Below are 15857 nucleotides of genomic sequence, written 5' to 3' on the forward strand. Positions count from 1 at the left end.
CTTTGTCGTGACGTTGTTGCAGTGAGAGGTGATAGATGAGAGAGAGATTTCTACAATTTTTGGGTCTTAAATAATAGAGCTAAGGGCCGGTACTCATAGACGTACCCCTAACTTAGAAGCAATTGTCGGCTTCCCGGCTACTCATCGTGTTAACGCGCAACGTCCAGATGAATAGCCGACTGGGCCTTCGTTGGCCAGGCCGGCGGAGCGGCGTTTAAATTGGACGGACAGTATGGCTCCGACAAAGAACATTGCTAGGAATCCCAATCATAAAACAACCACCATCTGGGGATGATGGGTGCTAACGCTGAGAATTCCTTGAATGCGCGTGACTATTACTAAACTAACTTACAGAAAAAAAACCTAGTAGGATTCGGGAACTAAAACGAAATTACAAATACAGGGGCGTAGCATCGGGTATCTTAATTAAGGAAATAGTCCGATGTAACTAGTTACAGTCTTAACATATTCCCCCCCTTGAAAGACTATGCTCTGACTTTCAATAAACGCGGACACTTCACTTAATCCTGCAGGCGCGTGGGCGTCAGCGAGCCTATTGCACCGGCAGTAAGGACACTCTCGTGACGGCCCTTTTGACGACACCATTTTTAGTCTTCACAGTCACGACCCGCACAATGTCATCCTTCCCTGGGTGGAGGGCGGCGATTCGTCCTAAGGGCCAGCATTGGGGCGGTACGTGGTCCTCTTTCAATAGTACTAGGGAACCCACATGTGGGTTGGGGCCGCTAGCGCGTTGCCACTTGTTCCTCTGCTGAAGGTGATGAAGATACTCCTTTTGCCAGCGGGACCAAAAATGCTGCTTCATAAGTTGTACGTGCTGATAACGTTTCGTGAAGTTGATCTTATCACTGGTTAGATCACGCTCGGGTATAGCCGTGAGCTCTTGTCCAATCAGGAAGTGAGCCGGTGTGAAAGCATTAAGGTCATTAGGATCGGAACTCATGGGAGCCAATGGTCTTGAATTCAAGATCGCTTCGATTTGCGTGGTAAGAGTATAGAACTCTTCATAATGAAGGTGGGTACCGTTTAAAACACGCTTTAAATGGTGCTTACATGACTTCACGGCTGCCTCATGAAGTCCGCCCCAATGAGGGGACCTGGCCGGCATGAATTGCCATCGTATATTTGAATGTAATGTGTAGGCCTTGAATTGACTGGAATTCATCAGGGTTTGTATCGAAATGAGCTCATTGTTACAGCCCACGAAGTTCGTAGCATTATCACTATAGATGTTCGAACAGAGACCGCGTCTTGAAACAAACCTCTTCAACATGCTTAAAAAACCGTCACTAGTTAAGTCCGTGATGACCTCGATATGGACTGCCTTGGTCGCGAGGCAAACAAAGATAGAAATATACCCCTTTATTAGTTTTCTGGACCGAGTTTTACCGTCCTTTAATTCGAAGGGTCCCGCGTAATCAACAGCCACGGATAAAAATGGACGCGACGGGGTGACACGGGATTTGGGTAGCTCGCCCATCTTCGGGATAATCGCGGCATTGGGACTAACTCTGAAACACGTCACGCATTTTCCAACGTGTGTCTTTACGATTTGCTTGCCATTAATGGGCCAATATTTTTGCCTCACGTGGGACAACGTACCTTGAATACCAGCGTGGAACGTACGCTTGTGCTCGCGATCCACGACAAGCCTTGTAAAGGGGTGTTTAGCCGGTAAAACGATCGGATGCTTACTATCATGCGGGCAGTTCGAATGAGCTAGTCTCCCACCGAGCCTTACGACACCGTCCTGGTCAATAAACGGCGATAAAGAGTTTAATTTGCTCTTCCTTGAAACGTGATTCTTTCGTTTTAGATCTTGAATTTCGGAGGAAAAGGCTTGCGACTGCGCTAATTTTGCCATGAGCAGTTCACCCCGCTGAACCTCGCGAGAGCTTAAGTGACCCGTGTTTCTCTTGTCCTTGGGCAGTTTTAAGTTCTCGATGAATCTCAAACAATACGCGATCACACGTATTAATTTGTTCAAGCTTGAAAATTTTTCAAATACTTCGTAATTTTGAGCTCGAATGTTCAGGGATAATTTTGACACCCCCCTTGTTTCGGGAATTTTTGCGGTCGCACTCGTGAAATTCGAAATATCTGAATTTTCAAGCCATGTATTGGGGTGGATGAAAAAGTTAGGACCGTGTAGCCACAACTTGGAGTTGGCTAAGGACTTTATACTCGCACCGCGGGATATGATGTCTGCCGGCTTATTTTCCGATTGGATATAATTCCAATCTTCGACGCGCGATAGTAGTTGGATTTCCGCAACCCTATTAGCAATGAACGTTTTCCATGTTTTGGGCTCGTTCGCAATCCAACATAGTACAATCGTGGAGTCCGTCCATAAAACCGTCTTGGTTATATCGAGTTTTAGCGCTTCTAAGGATTTTTTCATTAGTCTTGCCAATAGCAACGCTCCCAGGAGTTCTAACCGCGGTAACGAAAGAGACTTCAGAGGACTAACTCGAGACTTGGCACACAACAAGTGGCTTTCGATTATGTCATTTGCATCTACCGAGCGTAGGTATATACAGCATCCGTAAGCTCTTTCGCTTGCGTCCGAGAATCCGTGGAGTTCTACGATTTTCGGTTCTCGTACGAGAACGTGACGCGGAACATGTATCAAACCTACTTGTGCTATTTCGTCTTTCAATTGTAGCCATTCCGAGTATAGTCTACTGGGAATGCTCTCATCCCAATCAATTTTTAATTGCCAAAGACCTTGAATTATCAGTTTTATTCGTACCGTTAAGAAGCCTAAGATACCCAATGGATCAAAAATCTTTGAGACCATGGAAAGAATGGTGCGTTTCGTGACCTTGCAGTGATCCTGCGAGATATTCTGCGAGTTATATTCAAAGGTGTCGAGACTTGGGACCCACGAAACGCCCAGCGTTTTGACACTTGAGCCATCGGTAATCAAATATTTGTTAGCCTCGTAATTAGTTTGAACGATATCATCCACCGCCCTGCAATCGTTTGATTGTAGCTTTCTCAATTCGAACCCGTACTCGGACAGAGTTCGCAAGATATTGTCCCTCATGCCCTTGAGAGACTGGAGGTTCGACGCGCCCGTGAGCAAATCATCCACGTAGAAGTCCGAAGCTATCACATCACTCTCAGTAGGCCATTTCTCCGCGATGTTAGATGAAATTTCTAATAGACATCGCGTTGAAAGATACGAAGCCGAGGCTGTACCATATGTCACCGTATTGAGCTGGAAGTGCTTAACTTCTTCGTTCGGGGTGTCTCGCCAAACTATCCGCTGTAGGTTCCTCTCGTCCTTGTTAACCAGGATTTGTCGGTACATTTTGGCTAAGTCACCGATTAACACAAATGTATGTTTTCTGAATCGTAATAATACCGAAAACACATCGTTTTGTATGGTAGGTCCGACCTTCAAAACATCATTTAGTGACAAGTCTTTGGTTGTTTTACACGCGGCGTCGAATACTACTCGTAACTTGGTGGTAGTGCTGTCTTGTTTTTCAACGCAATGATGCGGGATGTAATAAATGGGAGTTTTGGTAGAGGGTAATTCCCGTGGTATCTCCGTCATATGACCGAGATCTTGATATTCGCGCATGAAGGTTCGGTATGCGGCTCCGAGTTCGGTATGTTTCGCCAGCCGCCTCTCAATGGAATACAGCCTGCTGAGCGCTGATTGCTCAGATTCGCCCAATTCCTTGAAGTTGTCCTTTAACGGAAGCTTTACTACGAATCTGCCATCCTTGTCCCGAGTTGTCGTTTGTACAAAATGGCTTTCACATTCCAATTCTTCCCTGGTCATTTTGGCCCACGGATTCGGGTTGACTTCTTCTACTAACCAGAACCTTTCTAGCTTCTCATTCAAGGAATCTTGAGTGAGAAAGCAGTTCGATAATGTGGCATTTGCCTTGCCTACCTTACCTTGACCACACGGGACTCGACCAGCTACTATCCAGCCAAGTAGGGTTTTTTGCAATGTCGGGAGATTCTTGCCTAATTTTATTTGCCCTATACAGAGGAGGTCAAAGAAGACTTCGCAGCCCAAGAGCATGTCGATTTCGGCGGGAACGTTGAAATTTGGATCCGCCAAGATCAATTCGCGGGGAATATTTAATTTGGATTTATCGAAATAATTTTGCGGTGAAAATTCCGTGATTGTTGGCAACACGAGAAAATTTAGCCTTGTTTTGAAGGCTGTATTTCTAGAAGCTAACGATATTTCGGCGGTGTGTGAAATTTTCGTTTTTATTTGATTTATTCCTATAACAGGAAGATCAATTTTCGAGAGGTTTAAATTTAGTTTTTTGACCATTGATGAACTGACGAAGTTCGATTGGCTTGCCGAGTCTAATAAAACTCTGCATGGGACTCGGGTTTTGTCTTTACGATAAACGTCCACAATCGCGGTCGATAAAAGGATGAAGCAATTCGTAGGATTTTGACAGGCATTTGTCATTGTCGCGTTTACCGAGGCTTGTTCATTATCATCCCTTGGAGTATTTGAACGATTATTAATCGAAGGAGGACCGCTACCGGTATCGTGACTGGTGTTAGAAGTAGCATTTCGTGAATATTCTTGCGACTTGTGTAACAATGTTGCATGCTTCTGACGGCATATTTTGCAACCCGATGATCTGCATTCAGAAGATTTGTGCCCATATCGCAGGCAATTTGTGCACAACTTCATTTTCCGCACTACTTCGAAGCGATCTGATATCGATAGTGTTTTGAATTTGTCGCAAAAGTATATAAAATTCTCTTCTTTACAGAAAGGACACCTTGCACGATAGGGTTTGTCAGCGGCAACAAAAGATTTTGATTCATTCGATTTTTTCGAGTTTGAACAAACCTTCGTGTCCAATGTCTCCAACATCTGACACCGTCGGATTATAAATTCGTCGAAGTCGTCTATCTTCGGCGAGTTCATATCCTTGCAATAATTTTCCCATTCGCGCCTTGTATTGCTATCTAATTTGGATACCAGTATGTAGATTAAAAGGGTTTTCCACCCACTTACATCTTCACCTAAGGATTCGAGTGCCCGATAATTTTTGGAAAAACTATTCGAAAAATCCCTTAATAGCATGTGCGACTCTTTGGTCAACGTGGGCAACCCCATTATTTCCTTCAAATGCGAGTTCGTGATGATTTTTTTGTTTTCATACCGTTTTTTGAGTAGCTCCCACGCGGTTGCATAATTTGCATCAGTGGGGGCTAGAGAAGCTATTATGCCCTTTGCTTCCCCCTTTAGGGAGGCTGCCAAATAGTAAAAACGTTGCGCATCAGACAATGTGACATTATTATGCACTATCGCGTTAAACATGTCCCGAAACATCTGCCAGTCAGCGTAGTTTCCATTAAATTCCGGCAGGGTTAACGACGGAAGCTTAACTGAGGCATTCGGTAGGGCGCCGACGCTAATTTGACTGGCGCCGCTTTGGGAAACGACGCTTGACGACGCTCCTCCCGCGCTTCGATTTGCCGCGACGGCCGCGAATTGCTGTTGATCACGCATGTGCTTATTTAATATGTCATGCGCCGCGGCCAAGGCCTCATAATACCGGGTTTCAAATATATTGCGTTCCTTTGCAAGCTCATCTTCATCATAATTGTCGGGAAAATCATTAATTAGTAACATCTCATATTCCGCTTGGATCGAATTAAATTTTTCTAGGAATGATTTCGCGTTATCGTATCTTACTTGTAGAACATTAATAGACTTATCTAAATCCGTCTTATTCAGAAAATTTGAGAAACGCGTTAACTCGCCATTGATTTGAGCCTTGCCATTTTTTAGTCTTTTAAAATCGAGTTCCGCGGTAATCTGTTCATCACCTGAGATTGACATCGTGATAACGTTACGAACCCTTTCTTAGTTTCAACGAGATAAAGAGATGTTTGTTTCGATATTTGAGAAATCCAGTCTACAAATGCACTGCGTGATTTTTCGTGACTCTTAATCCTTTGCCTACAAGTTGTAACTTGTAATCGAATTACCGAGAAGTCATGGATAAACGTGTCCAAATGACTATTGTCTTTCGAGACGATACCGTGGCGATTTATGAACACAGTAAAAGATAGGAATTAGGCAAATGATTCGGAGTAAGGGTTATAGTTATGGAAAGGACTGACCTTTTGACGCGTGACTCCTTGTTGCTTACGCTGCAGCTTCCTGAATTCCGACGGCTTCCGTGAAGGTGCTGGAAATATCCGGCTCGAAGGACCATATGTTCGGGTTAGGGGGTTCGTTCCTCGATTGGCGCGAGTACCACCCTCGTGAATATTTTACAGGATCTCGTGACTCGCGGACAATGAACTCGGGAGTACTTTACAATTCATTTATTGCACTATTGAACAATACACGAAGTAATGCACTTAACTAACTTAATAATTCACGCCCGGAGTGGATATTACAAGTCGGAAAGGGGTGCGCGAGGTAGCTGAGGATCTCACAGTCTCTTTGTCGTGACGTTGTTGCAGTGAGAGGTGATAGATGAGAGAGAGATTTCTACAATTTTTGGGTCTTAAATAATAGAGTTAAGGGCCGGTACTCATAGACGTACCCCTAACTTAGAAGCAATTGTCGGCTTCCCGGCTACTCATCGTGTTAACGCGCAACGTCCAGATGAATAGCCGACTGGGCCTTCGTTGGCCAGGCCGGCGGAGCGGCGTTTAAATTGGACGGACAGTATGGCTCCGACAAAGAACATTGCTAGGAATCCCAATCATAAAACAACCACCATCTGGGGATGATGGGTGCTAACGCTGAGAATTCCTTGAATGCGCGTGACTATTACTAAACTACCTTACAGAAAAAAAACCTAGTAGGATTCGGGAACTAAAACGAAATTACAAATACAGGGGCGTAGCATCGGGTATCTTAATTAAGGAAATAGTCCGATGTAACTAGTTACAGTCTTAACAGAGTCAAAAACATAGCGGATTCTGATTTTCATATTGTCTCTTGTTGTTGGAGGTGTACTATAAATAATATTTTTGACATAACCCCACAAAAAATAATCTAGTGGGGTAAGATCGGGCGACCTGGGGGGCCAGGATACAGCTCCTCCTCGACCAATCCATTTATTTGGATACTGTTGATTTAGGAAAGTCCTCACAATACCACTATAATGAGAAGGAGCTCCATCATGTTGGAACTATATGGAACGAATAATGCTTAAAGGTATGGTTTCCAACAAATCTGGCATTTCATGTTCTAAAAAATGTCTATACATCATTCCCGTCAGATTTTCATTAAAGAAATGTGGTCCAATTAAATGTGTTCCAAGTATTCCCGCCCATACATTGAGGGACCAACGATGCTGATTGTCTAATGATCTTATTAGATGAGGATTTACATTATCATTGCAATGAAAATTGTGACGATTGATAATAACATTTTTGTGAAATGTAGCCTCATCGGTAAACAAAACCGTCTTGAAAAAATTGTTATTTTGATTGTATTTGTTCACACCCCATTCAGCAAATTCTCTGCGTTTTGCAAAATCTTTTGCATCGAGTTCTTGATGCAATTGGTAGCGATAAGGATGAAATTTTTTTTTTTCAAAATATTGTGAACTGATGTTTTGGATATTCCAAATTCCTTGCTAATTTTTCTTTGTCTGGCGTTGGGGTCTTCAATCACATGTGCAAGAACTTGAAAGTTATTTTCTTCATTATTTACGGTTTTGTTTCGTTTATTTTTTAGGCGAGAGAGCCAGTTTCATTGAATCTTTGATATAATTTCAAAAATGATTTTTGAGTTGGGTGTCGTCGATCAGGAAATCGTTCAGCATAGAGTCTTGAGGCAAGCAAAAGGATTTTCCTCTGCTCTACCCAAAGTATAAATCATATCTACCATTTCGTTCATAGGAAAATTCATTTTAATGTTATACTAAAATTTGAAAAAAATGTAGCAAAGCTATAATTAAAGTTAAAATACATACCTGTAAATAAAAATAATCATTAATCAAGTTTTGACATCGACTTAGATAAAGGAAATTGTAAATATGTTGCTATTTTGGAGGTAACCATAGCAACTGATATAAAAAGTAATAAAATTTGCTACCTTTTCTTAAATCTTATTTTTCGAAGAAAACCTGTACATTTAGGTATAGGAAGGTGTAACAATTTTTGATTAGTCATATGTTTATCTCTTATTTCAAGTAATAAAATATGGGCTGTTCTATTTAAATTAAGCAAGTTATTTCCTTTCAAAGAGAATGCAATTTTCATGTTATTTTTTGGACGCGCTGTATGAGATATTTCAATTTTAATAATTCTAGCATAAAATACGTCTCATATCTAAGGTTTGGTATGAATTTCGATTTACTCCAGTTTAAACTTGCTTCAAAGCAAAGTTTTTAAAATTCCATATTTTTTTTTAAGAAACTTAATTACAGTAATGTTCGCTTATAACGAACCCCAAGGGACCGTAGTAAATAGTTCGTTATAACCGAAGTTCGCTATAAGCAATAAATGGTGTTATGATTGTTTTTTTAATTAATACATAACTCACTTTATTTACATACATATATATTTTAAAAAAGTCAACAAGTAACATTCTTCAACTAGTAACCAATTTAAATAATACATATTTGTTAAATTTAACAACACTTTTTAGGAATTAGAAAGAAAAAAATCGCTAATTTTGGTTTGTTTTATTGTGGTGAAATGAATTTCATTTATATGTAATTCCACATGGGCTATTCCATCGAGAACATTTTGTGAAGTATTTCGCGATTGAAGAAATTGACGAATACTAGAAACATATCGAAGTGCTTCTGTGGTTGTAGGAACGGATATTATTTCATTATTCTCATATGCTGCATCTTCGTCTTCCTCATCATCATCATAAGTGTCAGATGCAGAAGACACAGACGCAATAATGGCATTATCGTCTAAAAACTCAACGCTCACAAGATTGTCATCCACATGAACAAATTCATGAAAATCGTTGTTGGTTTGAAGAAAATCCTCTTGAATATCGGTTTTATTTTTGCATTGATTTTTTTTAAGCCATTCGACTAATGGTAAGTCATCATCTGAATCAAAATTCTCATTTTCGAGAAAACCGGCATGTCGAAAACAATTTCTAATCGTTTGCTTTGACACCTTTTGCCATGCCATATGAATAAAGCGTATTGCATCCAAAAGAGTAATAATAAATTTTTCCTTACCACTATCCATACAAGATATCATTTCCGAGAGGAGGAGTCGTCGATAATGACTCTTTAGACTATGGATAACACCCTGATCCATGGGTTGTAATTTAGAACTAGTGTTTGGTGGCATAAACACTAACGTAATCCACATCAAATTTTTAACATCGGGATGAGCCGGACAATTATCCACTAACAATATGATTTTTCTTTTTTTACGGCGTAATTCTTCATCCCATTCACGTAATGCATTTATAAAAATCTCTGAATTCATCCATGCCCTTTTATTGGACTTATAAGTTACTGGCAATTGTACAATATTCTTAAAACATCTAGGGTTTTTAGATTTTCCAATTACCAATAACTTTCTTTTTTCGGATCCTGTCAAATTCGCTACAACAAATATAGTGATTCTTTCTTTGGAAAGCTTTCCACCTTCACAGGTTTGCCCTTTAAACTTTAGTGTTCTATCAGGTGTAAGCTTGAAGAATAAACCGGTTTCATCTCCATTGAAGATGTCCTCATCCTTAAAGTTTGACCTAATTATTGGCCATTTGTTTTGCAGCCAGTCATCTACAATGTTCATATCAACTGAAGTCGATTCTCCAGCAATTCTTCCACTCGTAATATTATGCCTTCTTTTGAACCTTTCGATCCAGCTTCTATTAAATTTCGGTTCCTGGTTTCCGGACACCTTACTTGCAAAATCTTCAGCTTTTGATTGTAATATAGCACCGCTAACAATTGCGTTATTATTTCTTTGTTGAGAAAACCATTTTAAGAGTCTTTGGTCAACTTCATAATTATTGGGCTTTTTGATTTTTTTTACATTTGAATGTTGTCCACTTTCGAAGGTTTTTAGGATTGTTTCTTTATTTTTCCAAATTGTTGCAACCTAAAATTACATATGTATAGTCAAATTTTAATTCGTATTAATACTATTTCAAATTACATAATTTATTACAAAGCCGGAAAATTACTGGAATAACAAAAAAAAATATCTGTGAACATTGCATATTTTATTGTTCTTACCGTTGATTTACTTAATCCCATTTCTGAACAAATTTCACTCTGTTTGGCATGTCTCTGCAACCGTTTAACAATGTCATATTTACAATTTAAAGCTTTACGTTTTTTTTTTTTAATGATATAACTCATGATTTTTTTAACGAACGAATTCTTTGAACGCTATCAATATACTGGAACAACTGTGTCGTTTGTGTCAGCAATTTGCTTCAAACGATTTTGGACTTTCCCCGAGAATTGTTTACTTTTCTTCTTTGGGATTTCGGTAAAATCCCGCGTTAAGTTCGTTATAACCGTAAAGTTTTTCTATTCTTCTAAAAATTTAAGGTTCGTTATAAGCGAAAGTTCGTTGTAAGCGGGTTCGTTATAAATGACAAAAATAACATACGTTTAAATGTACTTGAGTTCGTACTTCATAGATTAGTTCGTTATAACCGAAAGTTCGTTATAAGCGGGTTCGTTATAAGCGAACATTACTGTATTTCGAAATCTTTAAGATTTAAGACAAGTAAACCTTAATGAAACTTACATTTATTTTTCTCAAAAAATCTAAAACGATATTAATATATGGGGTGTTCTATTTAAAAAAACATAACTTTGATATTTTTCACTTATTTAGAACACCCTGTATAAAACGAAAACAATTTTAGAATGTACCCATAATCGAGTTCTATACAACGCAAAAAAAAGAAATTCAAAATATTAAATTGTTTAGCCGTAATCTTCGGAGACCGCACTAAATGACCACCCTGTATATCCGGGAAGAACTGCAGGAACCTCTACATGAAGGAGCACTCCGCAAATCCACCCCAAAACGCTAAAACAGAAAATAACGTTAAAAAATAGCGGTACGCTAAAAGTTAGTTACGCGAAAAGTCGTCAAGTTGAGCACATAGGCTTTTTCAGTTTTTGCACTACCGAAAAGGCTATTTTTCTCACTTAGCGTTGAAAAACACTGCGTTATTCTGATTATACAAAAACTAAATGTTGTTTTCTCCGGAGCTCACTTCCGCACGTCCTTATTCAACCGTGATCCGTTTCCAACTACATCTGGTAAAGCTGGAAAGAATTAACCGCAGGATAGCCATTGGCGTGGCGTCGGCGTACAGAAGTATCTCGTTGGAAGCAATACAGTTTATTGCAGGAATGCCGCCAATCGACCTGTTAATAGAGGAAAGAGCTTAATTGTATAATAGGAATGCAGAGGACAAGAGACAGGTCAGGAATGAATTATTTGAAAAGTGGCAAACAGTCGAATCATTATGAGGGTTTTGCAAAGCATTTTATACGAGATGTTAATAAATGGGTTTGTTAATTTAAACACCAGTAGATACGAAAAAGAGTTTATTATATATTGAACTTCTGGCTATAACGAGCGGCAAAAATGAACTGACTAACGCTAATATATCTTATGATTAAAAAAAGGAGCAATCGGCGATGCTGATTCTGATTATTATTTGTCGCCTAAGAAAATTGACTCTAAGCAGAATCAGCGAGGAATAATAAAAAATAAATCACGCCAAATAGCGATTAGATACGAGCTTAATAAATAAAGGCTCAAATATTTTTCTAATCTAATTCCATTTTAACAGGGTTAACAAAGAGATTGGAGAAATCAACTTTTATATTACCCAGGCAATTGGTGAACACGGAGTCTTTGCGTCGTATTCGCGGAAAATCGGGAAGGCAAAGAATGATCAATGTTGGTTCTGTGAGAAATTGGATGACCTAGAACACACAATTTTTGTGATCACAAAATTTGAAAAGAAAAGAAAAAGAGCAGCAAAAGAACGTCAGGTACTAGAAATAAATTTTAAAAAATGTAGCGGAAATTTTTATGAGAAACGAAAAATGCTGGAAGGCGATTGACGGTTTGTTGGAGGAAATAATGAGAATTAAGGCATCGGAAAAGAAGAGAAAGGAAAAAGCGGTTCTGTCAGAGTAGAAAGTTTAGAGGAAAGAGGAAATTCCACCCTCCTTCGAAGTAATGTTTGGTAGTGGTTACGGGGGGGATCCAGGGTGAAGATAGGAGAGGTGGTTTTAGTGGGCATTCGGCAGTTGCCTCACAAATGGAGTACCACACTACCAGACCAAATAAAATCATACCAACAATGGTATGGTGTGCGTAAATGCATTTCCCCCAAACTTCTTAAAAAGAAAAAAAAAGTTCAAGGATTTGGAAAATGCAAAAGAATAGATACCAAAAAAGATTATGTATTTAGAAAACTTCACAATATATCAACACGAGGTTTGCGGCAGGTTATATTGTTTGGAGAGGCGATTAATGTGAGTTGTTCTTTAAAATATTTGAGCCACGGTTGTCCGAGTTATTGCAGTTCAAGTATTTGGATTTGGAAATACCTTAAAGAATAACTCACATTTATCGCCTTACCGAGCTCCATAATATGCCGCAAAACTCGTCTTGACATATTGTATGGCACCGGCCACCGGGGTTTTCATCCGGTCGAAACAGGTGGCGGGATTAACACCCGCCTGTCTTACTAACAAGGAAAGGGACCCAAGTGTCCCCCTCCGATTTTAATGAAATTTTGCACAGAAGTAGTTTAAACCTATCTAAAAATAATTATGTACATTTTACGTGCCATCTTCAAAGTTTAAGGGGTGAAAACTACCCCTAAAGTTTCGCCAATTTTTCGTTTTTTGACGATAACTTTTGATTCAGATGAGTTAGAGCAACAAATAAAAAAGCAAAATGTTCCTTTTTTAATTCTTCATCGATCCATCTAGATCCGAAAAAAATATCACTTTTAGTTTTTTTTTTTTGAAAATTTAATTTGTTTTTCTTCCTGTTTTTGCATGCCTTGAGCTGTCTCATACAATTTTTTACCATTACATCTAGGCTGTATTATTCCTGTTGTGCCAGCAGGTATGGTACGTACGTTAATCTCATTATGATTAATAGCTATGTCTTCCAAAACAGTAGGGCATTGTCCATTCCAGGAATCTAAAAGTAAAAGTGATTTTTGTCCTGTGTTTGGTATAAATACTTCTGTCATCCATGTTTTGAAATGTTCACTTGTTAATTTTCCAGATTTGGATGCTAAGATATAGACATTTTCTGGACGAAATAATTTTTCCTCCACTCGACGTCCAAACCCACCGCTGGGTTCATATAAAATTATTAACAAAGGCGACATAAGCTTTCCACTAGCAGAAATGAATGGCTGAATTGTATAACTATGCGCAGTAGACATTTTTGATTGTACAATGTTTTCTACATGCTTTTCTCCTTCAATGCATAAGGTGCGTCCTGCATGTAACTCTAAATTGAAGCCACTTTGATCAGAGTTATATACAGGGTTGCTCATTAGTGCGTCAAAGTGCGATATCTCAGTAAATATAAGTTTTGGAAGGAAATATGTCTTAGTAAAGTTTTTGGGGAATAAAAGGTACGTATTTTTAAATTATTTTCAAATGTACAGGGTCTGTCATAAAAGTGTGGTAGTACCAAATTATGTTTTTTTAAATGGAACCCCCCAATTTTTTTGCCATTTTCGGATTTATCGTCAAATTTTAAAGTTAGTTTATGAAATAGGTCTTATATAAAAAATTTACCATTTTCGAGTTATTTGTGAAAATTCGAAAATTTTGATGACTGCAAGGTCTCACGGAAATCAATGCTGTTCCCTAACCGTTGCGAATTTTGGAACCGATCTTATGAGGCTCCAAGGCGACATAATAAGCTACGTTTTGACATGTTTTAGTTTTAAAAAATTTTTCCATAACCCTCGAAATAGGCCTCCGAAGTTGCATGACTTCAATCCTCAATAACTTGCTTATTTCAAATGGAATGCCATACATTTCTCGACAGCATCGTGTTCAGAATCCAAAAACCTACAACTTTTGTTAACATTACCCTATCCCTAAACCCAACCGTTTCTGAGCTGCCGAAAATTGCCCCTTTTTTACATCTAAATTTGTATTTGAAAAGTCGCATCAGTTACGTCACCATACGCAAATTTTACGCGATGTCCGGTGACGTCCAGTGTCATTTTGACGTTTTCCATGAGTTTCGATGACTGTATTATTATTTTTATATTATTTATAACCAATTATTATTATTTATTTTCACAACATTATTTGTATCTACAATAAATTCTCAAACTGTCCTCCATTTCGATCAGAAACCAGTTGAAGTCTTGCCAGAAAAGACCTATTTACTTCTCGTAACATCTCAATGCTGACGGTATTTCTAAACGCATGAATTATGCGTTGTTTCATATCTTCTGCAGTAGTCGGAGCAGTTTGGTACACAACATTTTTTATGTGTCCCCATAGAAAAAAATCTATTTTTGTTAAGTCTGGCGATCTTGGTGGCCAAAAAACGGGTCCGCCGCGGCCTATCCATCTACCTTCAAATTCTTGATTTAGGTACTCCTTGACATCTGCCGCAAAGTGCGCTGGAGCACCGTCATGTTGTAGCCACATATTTTCCCTCAAAACTAGAGGAATATTTTGCAAAAGTTGGGGCAAATCATTTTGCAAAAAACGCAAATATTTAACACCGTTTAAATGTCCGTTAAAAAAATGTGGCCCAATTATAAAATCGCCTATAATACCACCCCAAACATTTACAGTCCACTGCCGCTGCGTATTCACTGATCTTACTATTCTTGGATTTTCCATTGAATAATAATGGAGATTATGACGGTTTGGACTACCATTCTGAGTGAATGTTGATTCGTCGGAGAATAATACTTTTAGGAAAAAGTTAGGTGTTGTCCTTTCCATTTCTAACCCCCACTGACAAAATGTTCTTCTAATCTCCAAATCAGGCCCCAATAGTTCTTGATGGAAGGATATACTGTAGTCATGAAACTTGTTTCTCTTTAAAATTTTACTAACGGTAGATCGAGGAACATTGGTTTCCTTGGATATTGTTGTTGAACTGGTAGAAGGCTCCGAAATTACAGATAGCAAAACATTCAATTGATCTTCATCGCTTGTCCTCTTAGTCCTTTCACATTTTTCATAAGTCACATTGCCTGTTCTAATAAATCTTTCCTTAAGTTTTTCTAAACTTCTAACCGAGGGTTGCCTTCTATCAGGATATTTTTGAGCATACATCCTCTGAGTTAGCAAACAATTTTGATCAGCAGATCCCATAACAAAGATCATGTCAACCAGTTCCGTCTTTTCGAAATTCATACGTATTTAGTGAACTACAAACCTTAATATAAGAATAAAAAGGAAATGTGCAAAACATCTGAGTAACTACTCACCAAGTGGATAAAAATAAACAATTTAAAAAATTGTGTTAAACAAATTTAAAAAATATGTGGATTAAAAAAACGAAACAAATAACGAATGTACAATGTAAAACTAATTGTAACTTACAAATATCTACGACTTTTATGATATTTTAGAAAGAAAACACAGACATCAATAGAAATAAACAAAGCATTTGTTTTTGTTTCCATGACAACATGTAGCTGGTTAACTTGATCAAAATTTAAAAAATGACAGTAGACGTCACCGGACATCGCGTAAAATTTGCCTATGGTGACGTAACCGATGCGACTTCAAATACAAATTTAGATGTAAAAAAGGGGCAATTTTCGGCAGCTCAGAAACGGTTGGGTTTAGGGATAGGGTAATGTTAACAAAAGTTGTAGGTTTTTGGATTCTGAACAC

General features: G+C 38.6%; 4 protein-coding genes across 5 annotated transcripts in view; 1 reads left to right on the forward strand and 3 right to left on the reverse strand.

The window, feature by feature from the left end:
• The window catches only part of LOC136412587 (juvenile hormone esterase-like), a 45665-nt gene that overhangs the window by 19729 nt on the left and 10079 nt on the right, over window positions 1-15857 (forward strand). The window lies entirely within an intron of this gene.
• LOC136412677 (uncharacterized) lies at window positions 554-5863 on the reverse strand. The gene has a single exon (XM_066395817.1). It carries the CDS (start codon window positions 5861-5863, stop codon window positions 554-556), a length of 5310 nt encoding a protein of 1769 aa, XP_066251914.1.
• Window positions 8425-10294, reverse strand: LOC136412650 (tigger transposable element-derived protein 4-like). Of its 2 annotated transcripts, XM_066395790.1 has the most exons (3): window positions 10209-10294; window positions 9195-10071; window positions 8425-8915 (listed from the first exon to the last, which is right to left on the reverse strand). In XM_066395790.1, exons 1-3 carry the CDS (start codon window positions 10227-10229, stop codon window positions 8635-8637), a joined length of 1179 nt encoding a protein of 392 aa, XP_066251887.1. In that variant the 5' UTR covers window positions 10230-10294; the 3' UTR covers window positions 8425-8634. The 2 variants fall into 2 exon arrangements, with proteins under 2 accessions (XP_066251887.1, XP_066251885.1); XM_066395788.1 differs by having other exon boundaries at window positions 8425-10071.
• LOC136412690 (histone-lysine N-methyltransferase SETMAR-like) lies at window positions 14310-15341 on the reverse strand. The gene has a single exon (XM_066395854.1). It carries the CDS (start codon window positions 15339-15341, stop codon window positions 14310-14312), a length of 1032 nt encoding a protein of 343 aa, XP_066251951.1.

The sequence above is a fragment of the Euwallacea similis genome, chromosome 12 (assembly GCF_039881205.1).
Source record: "Euwallacea similis isolate ESF13 chromosome 12, ESF131.1, whole genome shotgun sequence".
Lineage (NCBI taxonomy): Eukaryota > Metazoa > Arthropoda > Insecta > Coleoptera > Curculionidae > Euwallacea > Euwallacea similis.

Bases quoted from the DNA above. Each gene is read 5' to 3' on its own strand.
- LOC136412677 (XM_066395817.1), bottom strand. From the start codon at position 5,863: ATGTCAATCTCAGGTGATGAACAGATTACCGCGGAACTCGATTTTAAA.
- LOC136412650 (XM_066395788.1), bottom strand. From the start codon at position 10,229: ATGGGATTAAGTAAATCAACG. The intron at 10,072-10,208 runs GTAAGAACAATA...ATGTAATTTTAG, and splicing joins TGGGATTAAGTAAATCAACG to GTTGCAACAATTTGGAAAAA.
- LOC136412690 (XM_066395854.1), bottom strand. From the start codon at position 15,341: ATGATCTTTGTTATGGGATCTGCTGATCAAAATTGTTTGCTAACTCAG.